This window comes from Syngnathoides biaculeatus, chromosome 15 (genome assembly GCF_019802595.1).
Source record: "Syngnathoides biaculeatus isolate LvHL_M chromosome 15, ASM1980259v1, whole genome shotgun sequence".
NCBI lineage: Eukaryota > Metazoa > Chordata > Actinopteri > Syngnathiformes > Syngnathidae > Syngnathoides > Syngnathoides biaculeatus.
Window position 1 is genome coordinate 12,767,416 of NC_084654.1, and position 18,513 is coordinate 12,785,928.

General features: G+C 43.3%; 2 protein-coding genes across 2 annotated transcripts in view; one reads left to right on the forward strand and one right to left on the reverse strand.

Moving 5' to 3' along the window:
• The window catches only part of itpk1b (inositol-tetrakisphosphate 1-kinase b), a 34,464-nt gene extending 28,583 nt beyond the window's left edge, over positions 1-5,881 (forward strand). The window contains exons 6-11 of the mRNA XM_061843763.1: positions 123-221; positions 322-362; positions 2,227-2,392; positions 3,080-3,147; positions 3,756-3,918; positions 3,977-5,881. Of these exons, the coding sequence (XP_061699747.1) occupies positions 123-221; positions 322-362; positions 2,227-2,392; positions 3,080-3,147; positions 3,756-3,918; positions 3,977-4,251 (812 nt within the window). The 3' untranslated portion in view covers positions 4,252-5,881. The remainder of the gene's footprint in view (positions 1-122; positions 222-321; positions 363-2,226; positions 2,393-3,079; positions 3,148-3,755; positions 3,919-3,976) is intronic.
• Positions 5,882-5,975: 94 nt separating this feature from the next.
• On the reverse strand, positions 5,976-18,479 carry plk4 (polo-like kinase 4 (Drosophila)). The gene is made up of 15 exons (XM_061843762.1): positions 18,243-18,479; positions 14,319-14,414; positions 14,000-14,095; positions 13,243-13,357; positions 11,693-12,680; positions 11,521-11,609; positions 9,723-10,048; positions 9,544-9,648; positions 8,685-8,796; positions 8,454-8,603; positions 8,110-8,332; positions 7,005-7,110; positions 6,794-6,934; positions 6,607-6,713; positions 5,976-6,313 (listed from the first exon to the last, which is right to left on the reverse strand). Exons 1-15 carry the CDS (start codon positions 18,270-18,272, stop codon positions 6,202-6,204), a joined length of 2,796 nt encoding a protein of 931 aa, XP_061699746.1. The 5' UTR covers positions 18,273-18,479; the 3' UTR covers positions 5,976-6,201.
• Between the last annotated feature and the right edge of the window lie 34 nt (positions 18,480-18,513).

Below are 18,513 nucleotides of genomic sequence, written 5' to 3' on the forward strand. Positions count from 1 at the left end.
TCATTCCTGCATGGCTGGCCCCGTGTGGGAAAAGTGATCGGGCCCCACCCTTGGCATCAAAACCTGCAATGAAGCCTTTGATAACGTGCAATCTGTCTTTATTTTCCACGTGGCCCCCTTAGACCAGAGGATTTGCTCTCCTCCGTTTATGGTGCTCAACACCGAGTGCACCCCGGACGTGCTCGAGCAGATCAGGAAGCACGGACTCACCTTCCCGTTCAGTACGTCTTCCAAGCTTATTGTCAAACAAAAAAAATCACGTTGATAGTCCTCTGTGGTCACCGTTTTACACGTCTGTATTTTTTTTTATCTGCTCCTCAGTTTGTAAAACTCGAGTGGCTCATGGAACCAACTCCCATGAGGTAAGTGTTCTGTCACCGCTCCTTTCCACACAGCCACACTTGTTAAATCAGTGGTTCTCAAACTTCATTGCGCATTTTGTAGATCACCCAAAAAATTACAGTGGATTCCATTGGTAATTATATAAAGTGATGCCTCGGTTCTCAACCACAATCCGTTCCAGAAAATGGTTTGAGAAGTGATTTGTTCAAAAACCAAATCAATGTTTTCCATTACAATAAATGGAAAAGGAAATAATGCATTCCAAGCCTAAAAAAAATGTGTCTTTTTAAAGCTTTTTTTGGGTGCTTTTCTTGATATTAAGCTGCATAGTATAAACACATGTATAGTTTAAATACTTAATAAATAAAGTAATTTAAGAAATATATTTATTTTTTGCTTAAAATGTATGCTTTAGTAGTACAGTACACTAGGCTGGGAGTGCATTGCCATATATCTGTAGCGACTCGGCCCCCAGCCTTGTAAACTTTTTTTTTATTCACAAAAGTGCAGAATAACTCTAAACAAGCAACTTGCCTTCTTTGGAACCACGATTGGGGGTTAATATGGTAGTCCTTGAGAAGAAGAAAAACAACAGTCACTACCAGGACACATCTGTGTACAGAGGCTGCGTAATACAGAATAACAAAAGTGCGCTGGTTGCGCCGTGCATGTTGTCATTTCCGTTTTTTTTTTTTTTTTTTTTGGGTGGGGGGGGGATTGACCCATCATGGGTGGGTCAACTGCTTGCGCCACGCGAGATGTTATTTCCGGGGTTTTTTGCGGGGCGTTCAAATAGCCAATAACAAAACGCATCTTGGGTGGGTCGACTGCTTGCGCCGCGCGCATTATGTTATTTCCGGGTTTTTATTTGGTGGCGTGGGAATTCACAACAAAGCGTCAGCTTGTCTGGCTGCGCTCAATATGTTATTTACGGGTTTTTTCGGGGGGCGTTCGAGTACCGATTTTCGTTCAATAACAGAAGCAAAAAAAAAAAAAATCTCAAAATGTTCATAATAAAACATGGACGTTTGAGAACAGGCTTTACTGTACCTTCTGCCATCTAGTGGAAGGGCATTGAATTGTTCTACCTGTAAATACAGTATGTTGCTGTCATAGATGAAGAAAGATGCATTTTGTGGGGGGTACATAAAATTAAATAATAGGGGCGGCACGCGCACACTTCTGAGGACCTGAATTCTAGTCCGGCCTCCCTGTTTGAAGTTTGCATGTTCTCGCCATTTTTTTCCCCGAGCTTATTCTGGTTTCCTCCCACATTTCAAAAGCACGCATGGACGGTTAATTGAAAACTCTAAATTGCACATAGGTGTGAATTGTTGTTGTTTAGGCTGGCGACCATTTCAAGGTGTACCCCATCCCTCGCCCAGAGTCAGCTGGGATTAGGCTCTAGCGCACAAGTTATCCTCCTGAGGATAAGCGGTACAGAAAATGGATGGCTGGATGAAATTAATGATTAAAAATACTAATTGATTATTTTTAATTTGTTTGTCTAAATGAGTGCAATACAGACAAGGAATAATCCAAATACAGGAGGAACCCTGAAGAAATGTCATCGCGCTCAGAATAAATAAAAATACATAACTGATAATGATAATAATAATCACTCACGCACACACACAATAATAATAATACAATATACAAGCATCTCTAAAGTGTCACCCAAGCATTGCCTTTCATGGACCTTGGTTAGTGCTCTGTGCACTATTCCCAAATCAGAAGCATCAAATTCTTCATTATGCTGTAATAATAACATGTAAGCCTGAAGGACAAGTAGGCAAGCAGCCTTGGATTGATAAGTGTGTCTTTGTACTTTTACATCAGATGAAGCCAAAATGTTCTTTCTGCCCCCCCACCCCCCACCCCCAGATGGCCATTATCTTCAGCGAGGATGACTTGAAGGACGTGAAGCCCCCCTGCGTCATCCAGAGCTTCATCAACCACAACGCGGTACTCTACAAGGTCTTCGTTGTGGGGGACTCGTACACGGTGGTGGAGAGGCCCTCCCTCAAGAATTTCCCTGCCGGACCTGCAGGTAAGCAAGCAAGCAAGTCAGGAACTTGATGCCATCCACGTGACCGATAAAAGAGGATGATTTTGAAGGCTTCTTAGATGAAGAAGCGACCTTTCAGGGGGTTCATATTGTCCAAAATTAGCCAGTGGTACAGTGCACATCTATAAACAGTCTCGATATAGTCAGCCACCCTCCTCTGGGGAGGAAAAACTAACAGTGTGGGGGGGGGGGGCTTTGGTTTTCTCAGTCTGGAATCCTCCGTTTGGTCCAAAAGAACTTGATGAAAGACTTCAGCAGCTACAATAGAACCTGGGCCAGTGACTTGGTCTACTACGGCAGTTATTAAAATGGAACATATTCAACATTTTGGGGACTGATTTGCAATTAGTCTACATTCACTATAAAAAAATCTTCATCCATCTTATTTTCAATATCCATCCATTTTCAGTCCCGCCGAGTTTGTCAATGAATAATTTGTGTGAATGACTACACCACTCGTGACTCTGCATCATCAAATATTGTGATCCATTGTTCACATCTCAGGTGTTAATTCGATGCAAAGAGTTCTTCTGCATTTGGCTTCCTTAAACGCAAGAGCTCCGCTCAGTTGGGTGGTTGATGACGTTTTGTGGTCAAAGATGGGGATTTGTCGCCACCTCGCGTTCACAGCACTGTACAGTACTCACTTTTCCTTTGGTGTCTCCCCAGACAGGAAAGCCATTTTCTTCAACAGCCACAACGTTTCCAAGCCGGAGTCGTCTTCAGACTTGAACTCGGTAGGATTCTCATCTAATTTCACCTCCGTCAAGTGCAAACTAGGCCAGAGGTTGCATCGTTTGTTCAATAGCAGGATAAAGGTGCATTCCACCGCCCGTAGTAATTGACTACTTCCCGCTTCCTCCATGAATCCAGAAGTAGCCAGCTCACGAAGGAGCTGTCAAATTTGACATTTCCCACTTGGGAGAAGGGCACTTGAACGCCTCTGGAAGACATTCCGTTCAACAGAAATACAAACAATATAACTCGTGTTCAACCGAGACTTCATTGAATACACTACGAAGACGAGATATTTCATCTTCAAACTGAGAAACGTGGTTTTGAGCAATTAATCATTCACTCATTTCTCCAGGCAACCATAACCGTAAAATTCAGTCATACAATATCAGTTTGAACACAAAATATCTCGTCTTTGTAGTCTATTCAATTAAATATGTACATATCTTTAACTTGCACTTTAGTAAGTTTGAATGTTTTTCAAGTGTGTGGGGGGTGAACTGTATGAAAAATAATAAAAGGCTCTCTCTATTTCTGTTTTATTTTAACCCAACGTGTCGCCCGTGATTAAGGGAATCCCGTTGATTCAAGTCCTCATGTTTGCTTGTAGAGGGAGAACGTCGAGGGCGTTTCTCAGCCTCCCAGCGACGACGTCATCCGAGAACTGTCCAGGTCCTTGCGTCAGGCGCTGGGCGTGTCCTTGTTCGGTATCGACGTCATCATCAACAACCAAACCGGCCAACACGCCGTCATCGACGTCAATGCCTTCCCGGGTAGGTGAAGGAATTGCGCACATTCACTCCAGTCACACACTAACTTTGGCGTCGCCAGGTTACGAGGGCGTCCCCGAGTTCTTCAGCGACCTGCTCAACCACATCAGCGGCGTGCTGCAGAGTCACGTCGGGCCCTCGGACCCGGCCCCCGCCAACGAGCCTCCCAAAGGCGTGAGCGCCCCCGCGGCCGCCGCCACCCCACCGTGGATCGTGGAGGGTGACGCGGGACTGAAGGGCGGGCGTCATCAGCGGCTGGGCTGCAGCTCGCCCATGTCGCCCAACTTTCAGCAGCACTGCGTGTCAGCTCTAGCCACCAAGGCCTCCTCCCAGTGACTCTGCCCCCCCCCCCACACCACCACCCCTCGCTGGAAAAACACATCACCACGGTGACAATAACAATGAATAGTATAATAATTAATGATATCTAATCACAACCTTTTACCGTGTAGTTCTTGCAAATGATGATGATGATGATTGGGTGTAAAGCTTTTTTTTTTTTTTCCTCTGCCCCCCCCCCACTCTCTCTCTTCGGCTTTTACTTTTTTGTATTGTTGTTTTTTGTCCAATGAGACTTTAACAGTACTGTAATGTGAACCTTTTTGGGAAGTCATTTGTATTCTTCGCTGCAGTGACGCCTGGCTCGGCATTTTCGGACTGGGGAAAGGTGTGCCCCCTGATGTGCAATGTGTGACGCCCTCTGCGTGCGAGTGCGTGTGCGAGTGTGTGTGTGTGTGTGTGTGTGCGCGCGTGTGTGTCGAACACCACTGACTCCTCTGTGAGGGGAGGGAGCATGCGTTTGAACCAAGAGATAAGCTGTCGACTTTCTGAGTGCCATCGTTATTTTCGATTTGAGGTGAAGAACTGAGAAGGAAATCTCCAAGGGAGCGCAGGAAGACATTCCGTTTCTTTTTCTTTTTTATTTCTGCACAATGAACTCCACCGCCAGGATTCCATTGTGAGAGTTCCTCACATAACATCAAAGCGTCAGTTGCCTTTTCTTTTTTTTTTTTTTGGTTTCCTTTTATGCTCACTGCTCTCCTGTGGACCCATTCGCTGCATTCTGAGTAATTTATTCCACTGATTGTTTTAGATCAAATGTTTTTGATTTGCCAGCTGTCAACAGTTTAAAGGAGATCATTAAGTAAGTTTTCAAATTGTGAGTTAATTGGGCAGTTTGCTTTAATCAGACTCCCACACACGAGTCTTTAAACACGCAGTTGAATGGGAATCCACCCAATCAGCTGTGACTGAAGAGCAAGTGTGGGAAATGAGATTTTTTTTTTTTTAATTCCAATGTTTTTTTCTTTTTGAAATGTATTAAATGGGATTTTATGGGGAGAATGTTTTTATATAAATGATGGCTTATTTACTAGAAGACTAGTCAGAAATTTGTAAAAAGAAAAATAATCAGAGAACAAAAGTGATGTTAAAAGGGATAGATGAGTGCAAAACCCTGAGTTTTGTCTTCATCCAGTACAGCAGCATTGGTGAGCAATCAACAAAGAGTGGGTAAAGTCTGCCTTTCACCCCAAGTCAGCCGGGATAGACCTGAACAGAAAAAGGGATCTCGAAAATGGATGTCGTACGGCTTTGGAGGACCCCCAAATGGAAACAGGGTGCCTGCATTTGCTGTAGTCGCATCATCTCACCAGCAATCGACTTCCATTTAAGGCAAAGCTCAAAGGCGGCAGACGTAGGGAAATTGAACGTTTTGTTCTGTCAGGCTCGGACGAGGCTCGTGAATCCTACCCGTGGTCACGTGTACCCCCAGTGGCATCGGTAAGCCCGCTTTCCACCTTGAAAATGTTTACTCCTTGGGTGTTGTGTACATTACGTGTATCTACGCCTGAGCTTGCTTACGTAAAGTACGTTGTTTGGTATGAATTGTGTCATGAAAGTGTTTTTTTTTTTTTTTTTAAATCAGTCAACACACGGAGGTGAAATAAAAGTGGAAATTTCTTGGGTTTGTGGTTCGCTATGGACGGTGTGAATATAAGTTTATGTTTACATGCTCATCCATGAGGTGCAAATTGATGTGCAACAATTGAACACCAAGCCTCCAGACATTTATTGTCCCCCCCTACCCTGCCCCCTCCCACTTGATGACTGCCACATTTCATAATGATGCTCGTAGACGGCTACAACACAATGCTGCTTGACAAAAGAATCACTTAAAAAAATATTTTCCATAATCTTCTGTACATGTAAAAAAAAGAAAAATAATAATGAACCCATCTAACGTACAAACACATAGATATTTACAAGAGGGTGAAGAAGTAAATGTTAATGTGCTTGCGGGTGATGAAACGGCGGGTTGTGCAACCACTCCAGGATGGTGTTGAGGCATTGCACCTTCTCCAACACGTGCTTGGGGAAATTCTCGTTCTCCTTGTACCTAGGATCAACGCACACGCTATTTAATGACTAGTGTACCGTCATTTCCGGCTTAACAAGCCGCGACTTTTTTCCTGTTAGCGCACTAGCATTAAACCCTTTCTGTGTACCGAGGTTTATAACCTGGGAATTACGGTACTTGTAGTCTAATTACAGGTGCATGTCGAAAGTTGATTTCTCTGTGCTTTCCACAATACTGTACTCTTAATTTAGTTATTATTATTATTAATACTACACAAACAGCAGGAGTTCCCTATAGTGCATTCGTGTAGCATGAGGTGTGCCATTTGTCACCTGGTGACGCGTCCCTCGGGAGACGTGTACTCGAAGCTGGGAAATCCGAGCTGGACCAACAGCTGAGAGCCGTCGTTGAAAAGCACCCGCACTCCCCCGCTTGTCAGCTGAGGAGACAAAAGAGAGCATTCGGATAAGTACCCCCTCCACACCCGTTCCCTTTCAATTGTCTCAAGGCATCCGTTACCTCCGAGGCCCAACCCATGTTGGGGACAAAAACGGACTTTATCACTTGGTTTTGGGCGTTCTGCGGGACATCCTGACACGCGGGGGAGCTTTTCTTACTCAGGCTGCCTGAGCTGAATTCCGAGCCGTCGCAGGAGTTCATCTACAGACGCACACCATTTTCAACATGCCATTGTTGGACAAAAAAACGGTTCGTGCAGCCACAGACTCACCGAAGGAGTGATTTTGGGAAGAAAGCACGAAGACGGAAGTTGATCAAGAGGAGCCGGCTGAGAGGGAAGTGGTGGCAAGAACTGACAGTTGGGAGTGACAGGCCTCCTAAAAAAGAAAAAAAAAACATTACAGACAGAGATACAATATTCACATCATATTTTCATGCATTCACATATCTCAGGAATGAGAAAGACCAATTTGGAAAAACACTACACCCAACCCCCTTTGGGCACAATTTTTTTTTTTTTTTTTATAAAACACACTGTTAAATGGTGACCTCTGGCTACTTCTAACAGTGTAAATACAGAGCAATCATAATATTTTGAAAACTTAAAATATGAGTCCAAACGCCCAAAATAATTTTGCCAAACTTCAGACATAAAAATGTAGACGGAGTGAAATTTCAATCAAATGGGCTACTGCACTTATAAGTTATACTTCAGAAATAAGTACACAAGTACCAAGTAATAATTTGTCAATTGTATAGTGTTTGAGAAATTTACATCCAACTTACCACCTTTGTGTTTCCTGGTTTGGATACGCTCCTGGATATTTTTCGCTCCTATCGAAACACAGAGTGCACAGCACTTTCCCGGGAACCTCCACTTTTTGTATGTGTTCCTATCTGCCCGGTTACACGTTTTTCAAGCCATGCCCATCTGAAACACTTTTTCCACCCCGTGATTTTTAATCAATTTCCCTGGGACGATCTTCATCTTTTCGCACCAAGACTTTCGCCATACTGGCAAACGCGCAGACCGCTCGACAACATATGCGTACGCGTGTCTATAAGTTATATCTATGCCGTAGTAAACAGAATGCTTCTCTAATTAATTCTGATTAAATACCACCAAAATCCTGCCGGAAATCGGAATGTTTTTGTTAATATAAACACCTAATTTAATGCAAACAGGTAGCAATGCCATTTTCCGCTATCACACCTGTGCCGGATTTCACAACGAGCGTTGCCGATAGACGCTGGCGGCCGGTCTTGATGACACCCTCGCCCCGTGTCAAGATGATTTTAGGTACGCTCTTTTGCGTTATAAGTGTGGTGACGCAACAAATTAAAATGCCAAACTGCGTAAACTGATGTCCATTTACCTTCCGATGGTGATGGGGAAGAAAGGAACCTTCTCGCGCTGCTCCTCCAGCTCGATGGCGGCCTCCAGCGCCAGGCACAAGCGGTGGGCCTTCCCCGACAGCTCGGCGTACACCCGGCTCTCGGCGCTCAGGCCCCCCAGGCCCGCCTCGCCCCTCAGCGTGTACGACTTGCCGCTCTTCTCCACCACACGCAGCACCTCCGACGTCTTGTGGCTCTGTGCCCCTGTGCCGTGCATCGCGCGAGATGTGTCAGCATTGAATGAAACACGTTGATATTCATCTATTGTAAGAATTGTTAGTTGTGGCTCTATTTATCAAACAACGTATACATCAACCAAGATTACCATCATAGAAGAAGATCTCCAAATCAGCGTTGGGGGAGTTCTCCATCAACATGACCTTTGCGTACTTGGTGTAAAGGGTCACTTTTGGGGTGCTGGACTTGGCCAGCTGCAACAACTTGGAGGCGTACTGGTACTTCTTCCAATATTTTTCTAGCACAAGCCACAAATGCATGGACGAGATTGAGCCAAAATAAGAGGGTGCTTGTGCGCTCACACTGTGGCGACTCTCACCTGGGAGATCCTCATAACTGCAAACGTGAATATCTTTGGGATCTTCCGGGGGAGCGGGCGGCCGGTCCAGCACAGGAAAACCTTTCCCGCCGTTGGGCTTGTATATCGTCGCCTGCAAGTAACAACACGTTGTGACACTCATTCCCAACCAAAGGGGGGAGTGGCGTGGCCCAAGATAACATCCAGTGTGCGATGGGAAATTGTGCTAATCATCCATCCAGTTTCTGAGCCGCTTATCCTCACAGGGATCGGAGGAGTCTCTAAATTTGTTCTTTTTTCTTCTACGCCGGTGACGTATCATAATAAACATTGCAATTAAATGCTCTTCCCCTAGATGGCAGAAGGTACAATAAACGTGTCCATCCATTGCTGTCATTGGGACAGAACAACAGCTTTGGGCTCTAGTAAATTGGGCCAGATTTCACCAAGTGCATTTGTGAACAAAATGAGACAATGTTGTTTTTTTTTTGTTTTTTTTTCCCAGTACCTCCACTGACGAGTGTCCCGACTTCTGCGTTTTTCGAGGTATGAGAGCCAACATGTGAGCTGCTAATGCTTAAAATGATGGCAGCCAATTCAAGTCAACTCACTTTACAACAAGCAAAGGTTTGGCAGCACAAATTGAACAATTCTTAACTGTGTATCCTTTTTATTGCCACTGGAATTATCTGTCAAACCTGTCATAAGAAAAGGAGAATTACACATTTTGGGCTTTCCCACCATAGGAACCTTTATAGGCACTTCCTGAAATACCCTTGTTTTAAAAGAAAATAAATGGGTTGCTGGAATTTACGTCCGGTTTAAAGGGAAAAGATGATTTGAGATACAGTACAAGTGTTTTGTGATACGAAGAGCTCACCATTGATCCATCAGAAGAAAGCCGAATGACAACCTTCACCCTCTCCTGTCCATTTTGGCACATTAGGACCTCTATGCACACCTCACCCGTGTCTAGGACGGTCACCTGTGAAGAGAACACGCTTTCTTTAATCAAGCAAACTCAACAAACGTGACATCATGACGTCAGGAATCACTTACAACTGTATTTTTGGCCTTTTTTCTGAAGGGTTTCAGTCTTGCGGCGCTCAGAGGCGGGACAAGGTCCCTCAGCGTCATTTTCTCCTTGCCTAAGTCGGCTTTAGCTGAAGGCAGCTGCGACGAGGAGGACGAGGAGGTGGTGCACAGAGGAGGCTGGAAGTGGGCTCCGGGGATATTCGCTCTCTGGTACACGTCCAGGCCGGAGGGATGGGGGCGATTCGGGGTTACGGGCTTTTCCATCCACGAGCCCGGCCCTCTCTCGCTGTGGAAAGTGAGGCTGCCGCTGCTGCTGTGGGCGCTTCTGTCGGCGGGCCCCAGACCGCAACCTGACAACAAAAAGACTAAATCTGTACAGATCTGCTCAAACCGCTGCTTAAAACCAAATACTTAAAGCACCTGTTTTTATGCACCTTCTGTCAAACCCAGCCAAGATTACATCTAGCAAAGGGAAGTGAGGGAAAATTGCAGGCTAATCTGACGTCAGAGCTACATTTTCCAAATGTACATTTAAGTGTGACTTGACGCATTGCTCACCCTTCATGTACATAACATAAAGACTATTTCCACAAAAAGCCTATCCTACTTTTCACAACTTAATTCAATGAGTTTATTCTGGTGAAATGACAATTTGATTCTTGTAATATTAGCAATTCTTCACATTTCACTTTATTAATTAAAACTTACGTTTTGTAAAATTCTGACAGTTACTCATTTGTCCAATGTAATGTTATTAATATGAATAAAAAATTAATTAATTAATATATTAACACCTTTTACACAAAGTAGTACAAATGTTTTAGTATGGCAGCTTTCAACAGATAAAATTCGAAACTTTAGTCAAAATTGCTTTCATGTTAATGTATCATTCTGTTCATATTGTTAGCCTAATGGAATAATTGCCAAAGTCATTTTCAACTCACTATCGCAATAGCAATAAAAAGTACCAATGTACTTGCTGAAACTGGCGACTTTTCTTTTCTGTGTAGATTCTCAGAGGTCTGGAAAATGGTAATCTGCAAAAGGCTGAATCGAGACAACTGGACTCTACATCCATCCATTTTCTTTGCCGCTTATCCTCACAAGGAGGGAGCGTACTGAAACCAATCCGAGCTGTCATTGGACAGGAGGCAGGGTACACCCTGATATGGTTGCTAGCCAATCGCAGGGCACATTGAGACAGTCGCACTCACAATCATGCCTAGGGGCAATTTAGAGTGTCTAATTAATGTTGCATGTTTTTGGAACGTGGGAGGAAACCGGAGTGCCCGGAGGAAACTCACACAGGCACGGGGAGAACATGCAAACTCCACACGGAGAGGGCTGGGATTGAACCCAGGTCCTCAGAACTGTGAGGCCAACACTTTACCAGCTGAGTCACCGTGCCGCCACTTGACTCTACATGTTAGTTGAATTTGTTCTGATTTTGCTCATTTCCCAGAAACATTAAAAAATAGCTTTGTGCAATTATGGTAACAGGGCAATGATGTGGACATTCTAATTGAAATTGTAGTTGTATATTATTTTCATTAAACAACTTCAAATATTTTACTTTCAGCATCCGCACCCCCCCCCAAACACACACAATTTTCATTTCTCATGAATTTGCTTCTCTTTCGCCCCTCGTAATGTTCCCGCGATATTATCACTGTGGCTGCAAAACTTCCTAATCGAAGCGTCAGGTACCACTGCACAACGGTGTAACAGAATTAGAAAGAATAGCTTTCGATTTCTTTGTTTGTGACATCTATCCAGTTTGTACAAAGTTTACAAAAATGGATTTGAAAGAACAAGACTTTACCATCATTTTTGAGCCACTTCGTAACTCCCTCCACATCTTGATATAGGTCTGGTGGATGTGCCGTCTTTGTGGATGAGCAGTACCCTGAACTAGAAAACACCAAAAGTCAGTCAAATGAACAAACCCAGCACTTCTAGTAGTTGATGAGAATTGGTCTACGAATGGATTTTACTTTGCAGACTGTTTGACAGGAGGTGACGGTGTCTGCCCGCGATCAGAGAATGAATTAGGAGCGGAGGACAAAGGGAAGAGACGTCTTCCAGTGCCTGTCAGGGATTCTTCTGAGTGATACCGGCCCTGCTCAGCCTGACGTGGCCCTTGAAGCGGTCCAGAGGAGCCAGAGTGGTCTGAGGCTGTATGCGAGTAGCTGGAATGGGGCTGCTCCCTCCCTCCTCTGTAAGGCGGCATGCCTCTGCCCTCATTGTGAAACCTGTCCAGCGAAAGCGACTGCTGCTGTTGCTGCCACTGGAGTCCGTCCTCAAAGCAGACCCGGCCGGACTGGAGCGAGAGACCGGGCACGGCCGCCATGCGGTTCGGCAGGGCCGAGCCCACGACGTGCCTCACTTTGCCGTGGAGGCGGCTGCCCCCGCTGCCTGACGTGGAGGAGGTGAAGCCCGTGGAAATGTTGGCGATGCCGCTGTCCACGGAGGAGGAGAAGACTCCCTGGCCCAGCTGTTTGGACTCGCCCTTCATCCCCCGGGTCATAAAAGGATGGTCCAGCACCGTGGGCAGAGTGGGCCGAAGGGCGGGATCTCTCTGCAGCAGCTGATGGATCAGATCCTGGGCCTGCTGAGAAATGTGGTTGGGCATTTTGTACTCCCCGAAGACCACTTTGGAAAGCGTGTGCTTGAGCGTGTCCATGTCAAACGGAGGGCGGCCCGTGAGGAAGGCGAACAGCATGCAGCCCAGGGACCAGACGTCCGATTCCAGGCCGTGAGGGCCGCGGGTGACCACCTCGGGGGCGATGTAGTTGGGCGTACCGCACATGGTGTAATGCTTCTCGTTGGGGAGCTTGAGCTGGGTTGCCAGGCCGAAGTCTGCGATCTTAATTTCCATGTTGTTGGTGAGCAGCAGGTTGGACAAGGTCAGATCCCGATGAATGATGTGGTTCGTGTGCAAGTAGAGCATCCCGTTCACGATCTGATCCATGAAGAGTCTTGCTGTGAACAGGCATCCAAAACACAACTCAAGTAGCAGCCATCAATAGTTTGCATCATTTCGTTTAACTATTATTCGCTTATATTAGCTGCAAGAAAGAAATACAAGACAAATTTGCTCTTCGGCGATCGCACTGTGTCAGACTATACTGCAATAAAACTGTGTATACCGATACTACCGCATCCCGTCTTTTACAAACACTGGGCTTTATGTTGTCAACTCAAACACCACAGGATACAGTGGTTACCATGGCGATGACAACAACAATAGATTGCACAAATGTAATTGTGTGCGCCTGGAAATATAAAGAATAAAAACAAGGAAAAACTTGTGGTGGTCATCACTGATGCTTGGGATCACCTCATCACTAAGGTAGTCTGACAAAGTATGTAAAGTAAATATTTGTAAATAATCAAATGATTTCGGTTGAGCTGATGTGAACGTGCTGCGATATAAATTAATTCAAATTAGAAAACATAAACCTTGAAACTGTCATAAGCCAAGGACCTGATGTATATACTCTTATATCCATATGAAGTTTTGATTTCAAATGAAAAGTCTCACCTTCTTCCTCTGAAAACGGCACCTTGCGCTCTTTCAGGTAGCGATTCATCTCCCCATTGTGGCACATCTCCAAAACCAAGTAGACGTAGTTCTCGTCCTCAAAGAAGTTGTACAGCTGAAAAAAAAAAAATGCAAAGCGCAATTTAACCCATTCATGGGCAGGGTGGCAATTTGAGATAAAAGTCTCGTAACAGGACACAAGCAAGCAAATAACACTTCTTTTTCGTTTATAGTTAAGTGATATGATAACTTTACTAATTTATAATCTCGTCCCAAAAATGGGAAGCTTCCCTCGAGAGGGTACTTGAGTTTTCTTACTAGATAGTCCCAAAAAAAACAGAATCAGAATCAGATTAAAACACTTATATATTTTGATATACAGAAGGATAGAATGCGTGAAAATTATGATGTCCCAAAAATGGGACGTAGCCCACGAATGGGTTCGCCCAAGAGAAATAACAAAAACGCGCAAACACAGTTAGCATAATTAATAGAAACAAAAAAAAAGAGTGACAGGATGTCATTGATGCCTACATGACCTATAACATAAACATAACTGATGAAAATTATAAAGATATAGATACATTTCTTCATTTGGTGTTTTTAATGTCAGAAAGACAGAAGACAGGATTGGCTAAATATTAAATGCTAAAGAGGAGACCCTGTGCACTCTGCATGATCTCACCGTGGCAACACTAAGAGAACTTGAATGCGTGTGTGTATGTGGGTGTGCGTGTGTATTTGTGCACGTCTTTACCTCAACTATGGAAGGGTGCTTTAAGCGGCAGTGAATCTCGACCTCTTGTCTTACACGCTGGACCAACCCAGCTTTACACATCAATTTCTTGTCAATCTGCGAATGGAGACAAAAGGGCAAGGTGACGTAGTTGTTACCGAACAAGAACTTGTCGGGGTGAATAGTCGTTCTGTCGGCTGCACAGAAGATGAAGCACCGAGACATGTGGGGAGCCTCCCAAGCCCCAATTATACCTTAACAGTTGGTAATGACAGCTGCGTGGGCGTTACTTATTGTCGGCTAGCGTTTTCTTTACAGGTATTAGCCAGGCTGTTCTTACCATTTTGATGGCAACCTCCTGACCCGTCTTGAGAGATTTTGCCCGGTAAACACAGGCAAAGGAGCCTTTGCCGAGGAGGGTGAGGACTTCGAAATCCTGCGTGGAAACAAACAGGGGAAAAAAAAAAAACACCCAAATTAATACTTGGCGGGCGCATCTTTCTATATGAGCTTGTTAAATATTTTAAGGGCGAGAACCTTGCACCCCTCGGTGCTCTCATAATGAGGAGGCGGGGTATACCTCGGTCTAGTCACACAGCTCATTAGCAGGGCACATCAAAACATTCCCATCCATTCACAATTTAGTCTTCAACGAACCGAACATGGAAAGTGGGAGGAAACCAGAGTATCCAGAGAAAACCCACGCAAGCAAAACTCCACAACAGAAAACCAGAACAAACCCCGGAACAATGCAATGTGTAATGTCATGTAATACAGTGTGTATTGGATGCAACATGTATTCTGGCTTGATAGCTTTTAAAATTATATTATTTATTTTTATTGAACATTTTGTGATTGATGATTGTGCTAGCTTTTAAAATTATATTATTTTTATTGAACTTTTTGTGATTGATGATTGTGCAATTTGTCACCTCAGCCAGAAGTGAAACCTGCTTACTGGGCGACTATTTTTTGAAAAGCCTTCTGGTATTATTTATTTCTTTATTTATGTTACTGGCTATGTGTGTGCTGTCAGATGTTGTGTTTGTGGTGTGTACTGCGGGATTAGCACAGTCCACCAACAAACTGATCCATGCGGACATGAGAGTATATGAAATTACATGAAAATGAAAGATGAGCCAACTACACTGTCAGTACCTAGTCAGTACCCTTTTTGGTACAATACAGTGCCATGAAAAAGCCTTGTCATGCTTGTCAATTTTTTTTTTTTTTTGCATTTCTCTACATTTATTTAAGATTATCAAACAAATGTACATATACAGTAAATAATAATCAAAGACTAAATAAAACCCTAACAGAAAAAATACTCAATGTTACCTGTGAAAATGTAATGGCCCAGTAAACCCAGTAAGTGGTTGGGCCATGCTCAGCAGCAACGACTGAGATCAGGTTTTCTGAAATTGGCAAATGAGCCTTTCACATCTGCGGAAATATTTTGACCCACTCGTCTTTGCAGATTTATGGTAACTCAGGAAAAACGCATGCTTTCTGAGTATGAAGGGCCTTTTTACGCTTATGCCTAAGCATTTCATTTTCATCAGATTCAACTGGGAACTTTGGCCACTGAAACTTTTTTTTCCTCCAAGCCATTCAAAAGTTGAATTCCTGGTGTGTTTTGAATCATTATCCTGCTGTGGAACCCGGGTATGCTTCAGCATGAGGTCATAAACTAAGAGCGTATCTTTCTACTTCAGGATTTTCTGTTAAAGAGCAGAATTTTTGGTTTGACAAATGACAGCAAGTTGTCCAGGTCCTGAAGGAACAAGCAGCCCCAAACCATTCCACTACAACTGTAATGATTGTTGGAATTATGCTATTTTTTTTTAAATGCTGTGATACATTTAAACCAAATGTTACACAATTTACAAAAACTTTTTTTTTCTTTCGTGATAGTCCCCCTCCACCCCGCCTCTTCTCCTGAAGCAAGGGTGGCCCCAGTTCTTTAGATGTCCTGGGTTCATTTGTGACCTCATGGAGGAGTCGTCACTGGGCTCTCTGGATATTTTTGTAGGATCCCCACTATTCCATGTTTTCTCCACATAAGGATGGCTCTAATCATGGTTCATTTGAGTCCTAAAACTTTAGAAATGGCTTAGTAACCCTTGCCAGACTGACAGATGTCAATTTCTTTTTTCTTTAGATTGTGACATTAATTTGCAGCTTTTGAGATCTTTTCACTGACTGAATTTTGTCAAACAGGCTTCACATGCACAGTGGATGACTGGTTTGCACATTTGTCTCATATGTGAGTGGAATTAATTTTTCCACAGGGGGCTAGGTAGCGTTGACATTTTTTTTGTCTGAATAAATAGAATGCACATTTAAAAATAGCATTTGTCTAAGTTATTTGTTTGATATTTACAATTAATTATTTGACCAACATTAAAGTGGGAAAACTATGCAAAAATATGACACTGACAGAGGTATTATTAAATCAACCTTATGTTTATTCATGAGCTTCTAGTTGGTATTGGGTCAAACTGACAGATGTTCGTATTTTGGGTCCTCAGTTCCATTCCCAAGTATATGCATGTCAAAATTTTTCTTTTGGGGTATGTGAGGAAGAACATGGAAACTCCATGCAAGAAGGTCAAATGCAAGATTCAAACTCTAAACCTCAGAAGCGTAAGACCGGCCAATCCACAAACACTAATTAATAAACACATTGTAAAATCAATACCTCTCTGACAAGACAGCTTACAATTTACAAGAATCAGCCCTTTGATTCAAATCAAAGCCATACACTGAAAGCATGATACCTCAATAGTGAGCTCACGAAGATAACACATGTCCTCTTCATCTTCAGCCGAGTGAAAGTAGTTGGAGACCATGTGTTGGTGGTACATGTTGCCTCCGCGACGCGAGACAAGCGCAGACGCCAACGACGACTTGACGGCAGAGACAAACGCTAACGGCCTCACAAGCCAAGAACACCTGACGCCGTCAGATGGCCAACTACAACCTGCAATTATCCCGGCGCTCTTCCCGCGGACCCAAACCACTAGGAGCCGTCTCCAAGCAGCGAGAAAAGGGGGAGGGCTCAACACACACGAGCCACACATTCATTCATTCACTAACAATAACAATACAGTACTATTACTACAGCTGATGCTAAAATAATAATAATAATAATATGGATGAAAAAATAACGACCTTTTTTTCGTTAAAATGCACGCATAGTATAAAAAAAATGTTTAACAAAAAGAAACAACGCACACAGTAACTTTCATATTAATAACGAGGAGTGTACTTGTACATATATTGTAAATCCTAAGAAAAATAAAATATATTTCAATACTGTAGTATGAAAAAGTACAAGTACCAACGACCGAGAATATGTAATAATTTTCAAGGCATGTGTGTGTTTATTTTACATCATTTTTATTTGGCCTGCAAAGGCAAATCAGCAAATGTCATTGTTATATGTATTAATCTTAAAATATGACAAGTATTTTTTGTTACAAAAAAACTTTTTAGAGTTACTACGACATTGAAATATTATCCTTGCCTACTGATTATAAAATTGTTATTCATCCATTTGTTGTCCGTTTGTAATACGGGGAACAGGTTTATATGGTTTGAGTCATAACAAAACTCCGAGAGAAACTATAATCTGGCTTGAAACAAAAATTATTTTCTTGGATTGATCCATGATTGAATATAGCTCCACAAATCTTGATGCCAGCAAAAAAACAAATAAAATATTATGTTAATGTTATGGAAAGCGACATTATATTTGCTCAACCAACGATCTCCTTTTAATGTTTACTAAATACTCGTTTTCCAAAGCCAGAGAGAGCCACAGCAGAAGAAAAAGCAATATGCAGTTCTGGTTGCAGACTGTTTGCGTAAACATCAACAATGATGGTGAACAATAATACTACGACAGCAATTTAGTAGTAAACAATACTGCAACGGTAGTTTGTTTCCAAAACAAATCCAAAATATTTTGGGACAGGAAGAGGGAACCATTTTATGTGGGTGGGTGTTAAACGCCACATGTACTCACAACCTGTTTACAAACTTAATTCGGACAACCAAAATATCAGTTGGGACAAAGTTTGCTTGTAGTGCGTGGTTTTTTTTTGTTTGTTTGTTTTTGGTTTTTTTTTGACACATTAAGCTAGAAGTAGCAACAAGAGCCGTTCGGTCACCGAGCTGCATTATCTTCAAGCTCGAAGTTAGCTTTAAAGCTGACGAAAGCCCGTGCTAGCCAGAGCCACTCAATGCTAGCATAACTCACCGAACGTTTGGCGCCGATTAAATCGCTCATCGTGGCTGCTTTCGTCGTAGCCGTTGCATGTAGAAAATGTGCGCTCGTAATCCGTTCATTGATATTCGTCCAAGCCGGTTTCAGAGGGCAAACGTCGACTGTTGTGTTTCCCAGAGTCTCGACTTTGGTGCCGCTTCCATTTTCAAAATAGGCGCCCGTTAGCGTGCGCGTTGACGTCACACAACGTAGGGCGGCATTTGTGACGCTTGACCGCACCCACTAATCCAGATATTTTGCAAGC

Bases quoted from the DNA above. Each gene is read 5' to 3' on its own strand.
- plk4 (XM_061843762.1), bottom strand. From the start codon at position 18,272: ATGAGCGATTTAATCGGCGCCAAACGTTCG. The intron at 8,797-9,543 runs GTGAGCTCTTCG...TGTTACTTGCAG, and splicing joins TTTCTTCTGATGGATCAATG to GCGACGATATACAAGCCCAA. The intron at 8,333-8,453 runs GTAATCTTGGTT...TGCACGGCACAG, and splicing joins GGAGATCTTCTTCTATGATG to GGGCACAGAGCCACAAGACG.